The sequence below is a fragment of the Embiotoca jacksoni genome, unplaced genomic scaffold (assembly GCF_022577435.1).
Source record: "Embiotoca jacksoni isolate LCO1_2020_lvr unplaced genomic scaffold, fEmbJac1.0.p SCAF_34, whole genome shotgun sequence".
Classification (NCBI taxonomy): domain Eukaryota; kingdom Metazoa; phylum Chordata; class Actinopteri; family Embiotocidae; genus Embiotoca; species Embiotoca jacksoni.
In genome coordinates, this window is record NW_027185386.1 from 783,357 (window position 1) to 795,957 (window position 12,601).

Sequence of the window (12,601 nt, forward strand, 5' to 3'; positions counted from 1 at the left end):
CACGGAGGGACACGGAGGGACACGGAGGGACACGGAGGAACACGGAGGGACACGGAGTGTTAACAGGTAACTGAATCCCCATACCTGCTACATCATGCACAATTTACATACATGTACAAATTGTTTCTGAGGAGGGATTTCACACCGACTTTATTTGGTCCGAACAAAACTATCAGGTGTGAAAAGAGCCTCGGACCCGTCCGGACCACAGAACCTGACTTTGGTCCAAACAGAAGAGGAGGTCTCGGTTGGGATCAAACTGAAACATGGTTCGAACTGAAACATGGATCGAACTGAAACATGGATCGAACTGAAACATGGATCGAACTGAAACATGGATCGAACTGAAACATGGATCGAACTGAAACATGGATCGAACTGAAACATGGTTCGAACTGAAACATGGATCGAACTGAAACATGGATCGAACTGAAACATGGATCGAACTGAAACATGGATCGAACTGAAACATGGTTCGAACTGAAACATGGATCGAACTGAAACATGGATCGAACTGAAACATGGATCGAACTGAAACATGGATCGAACTGAAACATGGATCGAACTGAAACATGGATCGAACTGAAACATGGATCGAAATGAAACATGGTTCCAACTGAAACATGGATCGAACTGAAACATGGTTCAAACTGAAACATGGATCGAACTGAATCTTGGATCGAACTGAAACATGGTTCGAACTGAAACATGGATCGAACTGAAACATGGATCGAACTGAAACATGGTTCAAACTGAAACATGGTTCGAACTGAAACATGGTTCGAACTGAAACATGGTTCGAACTGAAACATGGATCGAACTGAAACATGGATCGAACTGAAACATGGATCGAACTGAAACATGGTTCGAACTGAAACATGGATCGAACTGAAACATGGTTCGAACTGAAACATGGATCGAACTGAAACATGGATCGAACTGAAACATGGATCGAACTGAAACATGGTTCAAACTGAAACATGGATCGAACTGAAACATGGTTCAAACTGAAACATGGTTCAAACTGAAACATGGATCGAACTGAAACATGGATCGAACTGAAACATGGATCGAACTGAAACATGGATCGAACTGAAACATGGATCGAACTGAAACATGGTTCGGTTTGGTTGCATCTTTTGAATAGTTTGGACCTTCGGACCAAATTACAGTAAGTTGAGGTGGGCCGTCATCACCCATTAAACTATAGAAGAAGTATTTAATTCTAATTTGGTACAACGAAGAAATCAAACGTCAACATGAAAAAATGCCCCAGAATGCCCGAAAACATTTAACTTATTGTCAGAGAGGAAAATATTCGTGACAAACTAATAATAGTGCAGCGGGAAGAAAATGAATGTTCAGTAATTTCATCCTGTTCGGTAAATTCTTTCTCCATTCAAATGGAAAATTGGCAACATGCTGACATCGGACACGGACACACACACACACACACACACACACACACACACACACACACACACACACACACACACACACACACGTCTAGAAAACCCATCAATGTCAAGGCTAGAGAGACACGGTCCAGACACGTAGGTGACGACGGGGTGAAAGTATGTCGTGCAAAGTTCTCGTAAAATGAGAATATGAAGCCAAAAACGAACTGAATGAAATGTTCACGATGTTTCAAAAACAGAAACCTTGGTTCAGAACTTCAGGAGCGTAAACCGACTTTATCTCAGCTCACGCTTTCTTACTTTTACTCTTTGTACAGCAGGACGACTCACTAATTTAATCCTGCTGATTTCTGAAGTGTGTTGGACTGTTAATGAAATAAAAATTAGCATCACACAACCACATGAGAAAAAACTGTCGGGACTTCCCTCCGTAATGTGAAGGCCGATTTGAGCTGCTTTTCATAAATAGACAACTCTTGTAGTTACAGTGTGTAACGGCACTCTGTTCACAGAGCTTCTCTATTAGAGTGTTTCTTTATGAGCTCATTTGTCTCTCCTCTACAGAGGCTGCAGAGGAGCGTTAACCCATCTATCTAGTTTCCTCCGAATCGTACGGGGACGTGGCCCCACCATCTCTCCCCTCTTTTCTGATGAAGACGCCCACTTAAACAGCAATTAAGATGCATTTCCTGGCTCTGTGCTTTATAATTCCCCCATTTGAGCCGTGCAGGCATCAATATTCCGCTGACACGACGGCTAAATCGCCACGGTTGAATCTCACCACCTCCTATCTGATGAACACAACCGACTGTGGGACGGGGATCCTGTGCAGCACACATCCCCCCCTTCAGAAGGCCTTTAATTGACTCACATTCATTTCCTGGAAACTTAACTTAACCCGAGCCATAATAACTCCTTTCATAACCCGAAAAATGCCTCAAATATTAAGCCAGCTTTGATTTACATTTACAGGGTCTTGGTTTTTGCCCCCAAAAGGGAGGCGGTTCACCACAATGGGACAACATGAATAATACAACATAGTCACATTCAAACATCACAGGACACATAAAGAAAAGCAGCGATGTGCACACTACATGTGATGGTAAAACACACATGAATACACTCTGTCACAAAGATAAACGTCTATTTAATGCGTCCACATCAACTCCTGTACATGCGGGGTTAATAAAAACGGACATGCAGAGGTTGTAAATTCAAGATTCAGAGCGCTTCATTTAAATTACTATAAAACTATCGAAATGCTACAGTACTTGACACTGAGTTCGGAAATTGAATAACCTGAAATCAGCATATTTATGAATAAATATAGTTACTGTGGGCAAAAAAAGGAGGTGGTCTAATGAAGGTGTTCAGCCTCACTGTCTGAGCATCATATAAACTCAGCTGGTTTCAGTGAAGCACACAGTTGATGGATGAACTACTGCATGGAGACAAAGGGGTTATTGGTTTGTTTTTTTCCTTAAATTTGTACATTTAAATTCTTAAATATGTTTGCAATGGTTAATATTTTCAGTTATTTTGAAGCTTCATTGTGCAGAATAAAGTCAGACTAAAATAATCAGCCAGTGTTAGTTTGCAGTCACAGAGAGTTTCATGAGTATTTCATGCAGAAAATAAGCACATCAGAAAGTGGAACAGTGAAATAAATTTGCAAATTGAAAGCGGAAAGGAAAATGTGATTTTACAAGTTTGGTGACTTCACAGGTTAGCAGAGGTGTAGCTTGTGAGCTACCAGGAGGGAACATGCTACCAGTCAGTCACAAAATCTCTCAAAGCTCTCGGTCTTCTACGTGTTTGGCTGTTTATTCCTTCACGGCATTTATTGTACATAACTTTAATTTATCAAAGAGCTACAGAAGAGGTAAAACCGGTCAGAGCTGTCATTAGCTCGACATAAACTTCACGCAGGTTGTTTAAAAGACACATTTCTAACACTGACGCTGGTCTTATTAATGTCTGCAAACTGTTCCTCTTTTTATGGAGACGTTCATACGCTGACAGACAGACGAGTTCAAATAAAAGAGCCTCCTTCACTTTTAGACTCTCCGTCTCTGCCTTTGCTAAAAGGTCAGTTCGTAATTCATCAATGGCGCAAATACATTTTAATCCAAGTATGAATATATGCAAAAGCTTTAGCAGATTAACACATTTTGCTGCAAACTTCTGGCATTTTAGGTTCTGGTGTTTTCAGGCTCACCGCAGAAAGTCAACCCAATTCATTCCTTCTGTGAAGTCAACGAGACTTCAGCGATTAAAGCAAGAAAAACTGCATTAATGTTCACATTTCATCCATAAATGAGCCCTCGTGCCTTCAGGAAACTTTCACACAATCCTACAATCACAACACAAGTCCTACACAGGTTGGATGACACCAGTAATAGAGCTGCAGTCATCGGGAAGACATGAAGGAAGGTGTGCAGACACACTCGGATGTTTGAGGAGGCGAACGCTTCCTGACGCAACAGAAGGAAAGATGGGAGCGAAGTCGACTCACCTTCTTACTCTCTTCCATCTCGTGCTCAAACATGGCACCGAACACCGGCGAGCGAGCTGCAACGGAGAGAAACAGAAGAGGGGGGGGTTATTGTGTGTAGACGGCGAAGTCTCTGATGTCCGTTAACAGCCTGCCACCGGGCCGGAGGAGAGCGACCAGATGATTGACAGCTGTGACAGAGGTGAAGGCAAGTCAACTGCAGCTCCTTCCTGCTGATGACGACCTCTCCGGTGCGTTAGCCGCTATTCAGCGCTAATAGACTGACTGACATTATGCTTGATTAAAGGTCTGTCTTCCTATTTTTACCTCATGCTCACATGCTACCATTCAACACAGCCTCTTTTAATGTGCTCGCACTGAGTGCTGCTGATTCTTATTTTTAATTAAAAGCATGTTCAGAAAGGAGCAGGTATGATTTTCAAGGAGCTTCAGACTTTTCTTCACAGAAGATGAGAAGAGGAGACAAAATGAAGAAGAGCTGCTGATTGATGTGCCAAAGTCCCTCAAGGAAACAACATGAAAACGTGTGCAATGAAAAACTGTGTTTTTATAATCCGAGTTCACTCAGATTTCATGTTACTGCTTTTGCAAATCAGATTTTCACACATTCGCAGCATAAATAAATCAAAGACAGTCACCCGAACGTGTCCTAACAGTGACACCTTCCTGGTTTTATGAAGTGATATTGGATGGTGACACTGAAGTGCCAATAATGACGTTGAAGCGCACCCTGGAGTGTAATACTGCAATTACACAAAAAGTTACCAACTAAATAAAATATGTAATCAAAGTGTTTTCATATTGTGGGGCGGTTCGCTCTCAAAATATAAAACGTTTTGTTAGAGCGGTCTCCGTTTCCATGGCGATACACGGGGCATGACAGTACCAACTAGAAAACAATCAGTCACGTCAGTAGTCTCTTATGTAAAGTATGCAAGGTTTACTACTCCAGGAAGTAGTCCGACCCTTAGCAACGGCCCTAGCAACAGAGAGGATTTCTCATCCGTTTTAATGATTTCTCCAACTGAATAAATACAGAACATAGAAAGACTAAACTGCTCAGCTAGCTCAGTCTGGTTGCAACGAAGATATCCGCTGAAAAAAGATAAAGATGGACTCGTGTGTTTTCAACATTTTAGCTCCGTGTCGTGTGTTCAAACCAAACCGGTCCAGCTAGCCTCCTCTAGGATTGTAAGTGCGTGACTATCCGTGGTGTTACGGTACGGGTGCTCGGAGCGACCAAAAAGGACCAAAAGAGACCCGACTTCACCAAATGGGTCAAATTAAATAGACCTACAACAAGTAAAAACAACATTGCATGTTATATGAAATTCAATTCTAAGTATACATTAGCATTGAGAAGGTGGAGTGATATTTCTCGTGACGAGCAGGTTGTGTTGTCATGGTGATTTGAGCACGTTCCAAATGTCCAGTTGACCAATCAGATCTCTGGGTCGGACCTGCTGGTCGTATAATCACAATTATGTTTTTATCACTAAATAAGTGACGTGATAATATCTTCTTGCAATGTCTTGAAAAGCTACTCGGAGTTTTTTTCCTCTCTTATTATCCCCGACGAGACGCCGGTGTAAGAGGTCGTGTTTAATCTCCAGCGCAGACAGGCCGCGGCGACCCAACCGCCGGGATTCAAATTATATAATTCTGTCGCACTCCTGCTACTTGAAATCACAGCTGTGTGATAATTCTGCAAGCTTAAAATAATCACCCCATCTTGTCCCTGTAGTTCAGCTCAAGGCAACGACACCGTGTATTTTGCCTCTTATCGTCCCAGCCGTGACAGCGGTTCGCTTCGGCGCGGGCCGCGGCTGAACCTCACAGATGGAGCTCCACCTGAACTCCATTACTGACCGCTTGTTTACCCGGCGGGGGGAGGTGTGTGTGTGTGTGTGTGTGTGTGTGTGTGTGTGTGTGTGTGTGTGTGTGTGTGTGTGTGTGTGTGTGTGTGTGTGTGTGGTGTGTGTGTGTGTGTGTGGGGGGGGGGGGGGGGGGTGTCTCTACAAAAGGTTAGAGCTCGGCCTTTTACCAAGAACCACATCTCAGCCGCCGTAACTCTTTTCTGGTGTGGTTCTCTTTGTTTGATTGTGTGCTCGCAGGGTAAGACTTGTATTATCATTCACTAATGAACGCTTAATTAGCTAGTGATTAAAATTTAACTTATGTTTTAACACAATATTAAGTACGTGTCAAAGTCAGTGATATGCTAATTAATTTAAGTACTTAATAATGAGTTACTAACGCAGAGCTAGCTATCCATTTAATGACTCATTTGGAAACGTGGTGTCATCCATCAACTGAGCCGAAGACACAAAAAAGTAAAATAGTGATAAAAAGAGTAAAATGTGGGCAGGAGCTATTACTAACTGGGATTATAAAGTCAGAACCTGCTGCTGTGGTTGTAAGTTAACTAAATCAATAAGAAAACTATAACTACCAGCAGGTCCTACAACAGGTCATTAATGTGTTTTTGACATGTTTTGTCTGAAGGTCAGAATAAAGTCAACCATCAGGCCAGGAGCAGAAATGTAAAACTGGACATGAACAGTGTTTATTTTCTATAAATATTTGAAGGTAAACCAACTGAATATTCCAGATATTTTTCGTAAAAACAAAAAGAAACGAAGTCCTCTTATTTTACAATTGTGGAACAGATATATTTGCATCAAAATCATTTGTTTTTTTTAGCATCAGGGGGACCAACGGATGTTCAGCTGTGGGAACATTCAAGTTGGAAAACTCACAAGTTGAATAGGTGGTTAACTAACTTTTCTACTGTCGGGCTCGTTTAGTGGATCAGTCACGTAAGAAAACGTTCACATTGCTCTGCTCTCGAGAGGCAGTTTGTTTTGTTTACATGGGAGGAGACGGAAACAGGCCAGACGACTTTATCGATGATTCTTTCATAAAAAGTCAAATCTACCTGACGGAAGACTAAAGATGACGTGATGATCTTTTAGAGGATTAATCCAGGTTTCAGTATATCTACGGTTATACAGTCTGGAAAGAAGATCCTAAGTCTGATTTGCACTGACACCAAACTCTGCACTGAATGGCCCCGCAGCGCTCTGGGGACAAACCTACTGTAAAGTCTGTGGTGCAGCTGAATACTGGTGAGCTCATAATGCAGCAACAAAGGGAAAGGGTGGGCGAGACACGGAGAGAGAAAACTAGAGGGGGAATGTCCTAATAAGGACAGCAAGGATGGAGAAAGAGAAAGAGAAAGAGAAAGAGGGAAAGGGAGACAGAAAAGGGAAGTGAGCACAGGAAGACCTGCAGGAAGAGAAATAACAGGGAATGGGGAGAAAACTCAAGACGGAGAGAAAAAGAGAGGCACGGTAAAAACGGGAGAAGGAATAAAAGAGGGAAACATAAGAGAGAAAAGGAAGAGAGAGGAGGAAATGAAGGGAAGGCAAAGGAACAGGAAGAGAGGCTGTTATAGAGATCACATGGCCAATGTGGAGCCAATTTGAGTCGCTCTCCCTCCTTCGTTTGATCCCTCTCTGTCCGTCTCCACGGCGATTAACGGCCGGGAGAGTTGTCACGGGAACGGCCAAGAGGGGGAATAAAGAGGAGGAGGAGGGACCAAGTAGAACAGAGAGAAAGAGGGGGAGGGGGGGGAGAGAGAGAGAGAGGGAGGGAGGGGAAGACCCCAAACCACAGCAGCACATAATTAAAATGGCTCCTCACACACACATTTCAACAAATCCAATAATGAACAGCCTCCCACCGTCTCCACGGAGACACACAGTTCACCAGTTTCCTCAAACTTTTCACTCTCTGATCCTCGTTGTCATCAAAGTGCCAATATCAGAAACAAGTTCATGTTTGCTTGCATGAGTGTGTGAGTCGCTATATTTTTCATAACTATGGATTCCTGAAGGCCGACGAAGACACACAGGTGCTGAGGGGATCACACGGCGGATACTTATATGGATATTCAATGTATTCAAATGTAACCATCCCTGTGGCGAGCACAATTATTCATTAAAATTAAAAAATTTGATGAAGTATTTCCCCCGGAATTTAATTCTCGTCGCAGTGGAAAAGCCTCCGAACCAGCCTTTCGACTGAAAGTAAAAGTCTCCGGTGAACTGGAATAATGACAAACTCCTCCATGTTTAATCAAATAAACTCCCTCGTGCGTTAGGGATGGGTCATGGCTTTCAAACTTTCAAGTAGATATTATCCATTATTATCATCTTGCCTTAAAAAAAACGTGTTTCCCTATTTTTACTGGCGGCTGGTAGTAATTCGTCCCAAACACGTGTATTAGTTCTTAAGTGCACTAGTGCTTAACTTATTAGCATTATCATGTGCCTTTTGGTTGAAACATACTGAAACCAATATATGTACAATTGAATTATTTTAATACATACATGTAAATTTTGAATCCCTTTTTTCCCCATATTTTTTCAAAAAGTTAAAAGCATCTAAAAAGCATCTCCTCTTCAGCGCTGTAATATGCCGTGTTGAATTCAGTACACAGCTCACGCTCTCTTAACGGGAGGAGGAGCTGGTTTTCATGCAAAGCTGCATACGCATATACATGCTGGAGACAATAAAACACATGATTTGAATCAGAGGAAATCCTTAATAAAAACAAATCATTCACAAATGTAATTGAAGATAATTTAACTTCCATAGACATCAGAAAACAGTAAGTGCATCGCATTACACTCAGTTTCCAGGTGGGTTTTAGCACACAAGTGCTTCATGTGAGATTGTATCATCACCTTCTCCACATGCAACAAAGGATATTCTCACCTGCCAGAATGGCTTTGTGAGCCTGGAATTTCTGGCCGGCGACACACAGCGAGCAGTCGGTGAATCTGGAGCTCTCCCACAGATCTCCCAGCTCCTCGGCCAACCTGCAGTCAGGAACCTTCACCATGTTCATCGTGTTCTGGCCGGAGATATTCACCGAATCCTGCACTACACTCACCTGAAAACACACACACACACACACACACACACACACACACACACACACACACACACACACACACACACACACACACAAGCAAAAGTTTAGTATCCTTTTTACACATACATGTGACGAAGAAGATCTTCCAGAAGTCGTATTGGGCGACCTGCTCCTTTAACATGCCGACTGGCTCACACAGAGGCAAATAAAAAGCATGCAATGTTCATAAAGAGAAAATAAATCAGTCAATCAAACCCGCTGTGAATGATTAATGTGGGTTCTCTGCCTCATATAATCAATACATCAGACACTCAATACGGGAGCAATTCAAAGACAACCTATTGTTGCTCCTTTATCCAATCAGAGCGGCTTCACTCTCAAACGAGCCACAATATTGGCGTTGGAAGTCAAATTGGGGAGTGCCGATGTGTGTGTGTGTGTGTGTGTGTGGGTGTGTGTGTGTGTCTGTGTAAGTGTGTGTGTGTGTGTGTCTGTGTGTGGGTGTGTGAGAGTTGTCTGGATGTCTTCCCTGCTGACTTCACCACCTGTTCCAGACAATGTCAACTAGACTCATTTATCTCTCAACAGGACTTGCTGCAAACACACACACACACACACACACACACACACACACACACACACACACACACACACAGAAGCCAGCTCAGAGCACAAACACACGCCCACAAAATTCACACGCACACACGAACTAATTACCGAGTAATTTCCGACAGACTGGATTGACTGACTTGCAGTTTTTCACCTGTCTGCGGTTCCGTCTAATCAAACAGTAACAGTTAGCTGTTGCCTGGTTTGAAACACAGTGTAGTTAGTTAGTTGATTAATTAGTTAGTTGATTAATTAGTTAGCGGGTTTGTAATTTGTCATAGAGCAGGCTCATAAGGAAAAGTATGACACTAATTCTTGTGAAGAGAATCTCGAGTGGCCCCGATGGCTGACATGAACAGAGTGTTGAAGTGTGAAGATTTATTCTGAGTCATCAAGGCAGCGAAGGTCCTGCTAATTTAGCCTTTAACAATGTCATAGGTTGGCCTGTTCCTCCTGGATTAGCAGGAAATGTTCTGTCTCACAAGTACAAGATGAGCACTGGATTTAGAAATATTCAACCAAGCTTAAAATGTTATTGTCCAAGAACAAATAAATGAAGCCGCTTTCACATTTGGATCGATTGACCAACTGTAAAAATGCTCCGATATTTGTTTTATAGTCAAACGGCCTGGCTTGAGAAATATCAATATACATCATCGAAAAGAAACATTTATCAGTACCGACAACTTACTTAAACTGTGATTCATTACAAAGTGAGAACATTGTTTTGTAAGTTGCAGAATAAATTCAGATCTTCAAGGAGCCGTGTGAAGGATTTAGTGGCATCTAGTGGCGAGGTTGCAGAGCGCATCCTGCTGAACACCCTTCGTCTCACCCATTCCTTTTCCAAGCATGTCAGAGAACTTACTGCAGATGCAAAATGTGAAAGGCCCTCTCTGGAGGCAGTGTTTGGTTTGTCCCTTGTAGGCTACGGTGGAAACATGTCGGCTCCGTAGAAGAGGACCCGCTCCAACATGTACTGTAGATATGAAGGGCTGTCTCACTGCCTCTCATACTCTTACACACTCATGAAAACATAATAATGAATATTGTTTTCCATTTCTGCCAATAAATTCCTTTAAAACCTACAGAACAGGTCATTAATTAACTCTGATGTTGACAGGCTTAATCAGCATTGTGTGGAAACAGTTGAATGTAACAGACGTTCATTTACACGGAAAAGTCCGGCGATGTAGTTTTAAATTGGGAATCATTACTAAGTGACACAGTTGGGTTAAATGGTCTCCTTTAATTGAGGAAAAATCTCAGAGCTCAAAAAAAGCATGTAAACGACGAGCTGAAGGCTCGCTGAACTCGTCAATTCAAGGTTCGGTTATTAGCACATTTCCCAGAATGCTTTGCTTGTGGATTCAAATCCTGCACAAAGTCTGTCTTTTAATTCATTTAAGTATAGTTGTTTTGACAAATTAGTTTTGCTTCTTTACATACACGTGTCTCAGATGAGACATAAGGTCTTCTCAGCAAACACAATTAGAATCAAGAACCATGATCAAGATCCACTTCAGACTTAAACATAATATTTTCAATCCACTTTAAGTATCACATTTTGTTACAAAGTGGATTTTAGAATTTAATTATTCAGCACATTATTACAATAGATTTCATTATGTTGTCAAACTGTTTACCTGCTTGTTTGTTACATTGCACAATGTCAGCGACACCCGACACCAGATAAATAAAAGGATGATCATTGTTCCCCTGGTTTTCATTGCCGACACCTTCCTAAATGCTTTCAGTAAACGCTTGTCAAGAAAAAAGGCCAAAAATCCTCCCAACATCCCGACAAAGTGACCTTGCCGTTCCAGCCTCAGTGAGGGAGGCTGACACCCAAAAACCTCCAAACAAAAAAACAACAACAGCCAGGGTCCGTCCTCAACCATTCAACTATCTGCCCACCTATCCGTCCAATGCCACATCCATCCACCTATTCAACTCGCACAAAAAAGAGTCCAAGAAAAAGGAGGAGAAGCACATATAATCGAGAAGCGTGTGGCAAGCAGGAAATTGAATGTCAAGGAGTCTTGTTTGCTCCTGATGGAGGTTTGAGGGTTAGCCTGAAGGGGACAGGATGACAGAGGGAGAGAGACAGAAGGAAAGATAATAAAACAGAAGAAGAGGGTAAGAAAAGGTGGAGAGAGAGAGGGGCGGGGTGTAGGGATAACAAAAGGCAGAAGAGAATACAGATGCAGAGATACCAAGAGACAGACAGACGGACGGAGAATAGAAAGAATCACAGAAAAGGAGAAAGGGGGAGTGCCAGCGAGCTGTTGGGGGCGTCGACAGTTGGATGTGGCCTCCTCGTCGCCGAGGCTCATTTCTGGAGCAGAAAAAATGGGACTTTCCTGAAGAGAAGGAGCATTGGAAGTATTCCTGTGTGAGACGGTCTGCTTTCCACAGCTGGCTCTGTTAATCACACTCCGGGGAGATGCAGGTCTGACTGACTGACATGCATCCATCCACGCAAAAAAAAGAAAAGAAAGAGGAATGCTCTCAAACACATCCACACAAGGGAGAGACGGTTCCACGCAGACAACCGGCATTCATGAAACTCTGATTAGCAAAACAGAAGGCTGAGGGACAAAGGGAGCTGCTGTGTATGGAGGGAGGGGGGACACAACAGAGGAGAGACAGACGGACGGACAAGGAGACGGAGGGCAGAGGAGAGAAGTTCAGTAAGCTCCAGCTGGAATGAAAAATGGCTTTAGGAGACGAGAAGGAGGAGGAGGAGGAGGAGAGAGTCCAGAGTTGTGTCCTGAGTACCCACTGAAAAAATAAACAAGTGCTGAAAAGCGAATTGGAAGAGAAGCCAGTGAGCGCGGTCAATGTGTTTCAGTATAAATAGCCCAATTAGTATGGCGGAGCCGTCGCTGGGCTCTCAGATGCAACGTGGCAGAGCCGGTCTAATTACTGGCTAACTTGACCAATTATTCTACTGTTTAACCAGGCAGAAACTAAATCGCACCACCTGGTTATTTAGACACACTGGCTGCCCCGAAAGTCTTCACGCCATTAGCTGTCATCTTCAGTCATTGTCAACCCTCCTCCTCTTCCTCCGAGCATCTTCCCCCTCTAAAACACTCCTTCTCACAATGGACG

At 42.9% G+C, this 12,601-nt stretch overlaps 1 protein-coding gene across 1 annotated transcript in view; it reads right to left on the reverse strand.

The window, feature by feature from the left end:
* spop (speckle type BTB/POZ protein) overlaps positions 1-12,601 on the reverse strand; it is a 98,627-nt gene that overhangs the window by 12,904 nt on the left and 73,122 nt on the right. Inside the window, exons 7-8 of the mRNA XM_069165349.1 lie at positions 8,716-8,893; positions 3,934-3,989 (exon numbers count right to left, since the gene is read on the reverse strand). Of these exons, the coding sequence (XP_069021450.1) occupies positions 3,934-3,989; positions 8,716-8,893 (234 nt within the window). The remainder of the gene's footprint in view (positions 1-3,933; positions 3,990-8,715; positions 8,894-12,601) is intronic.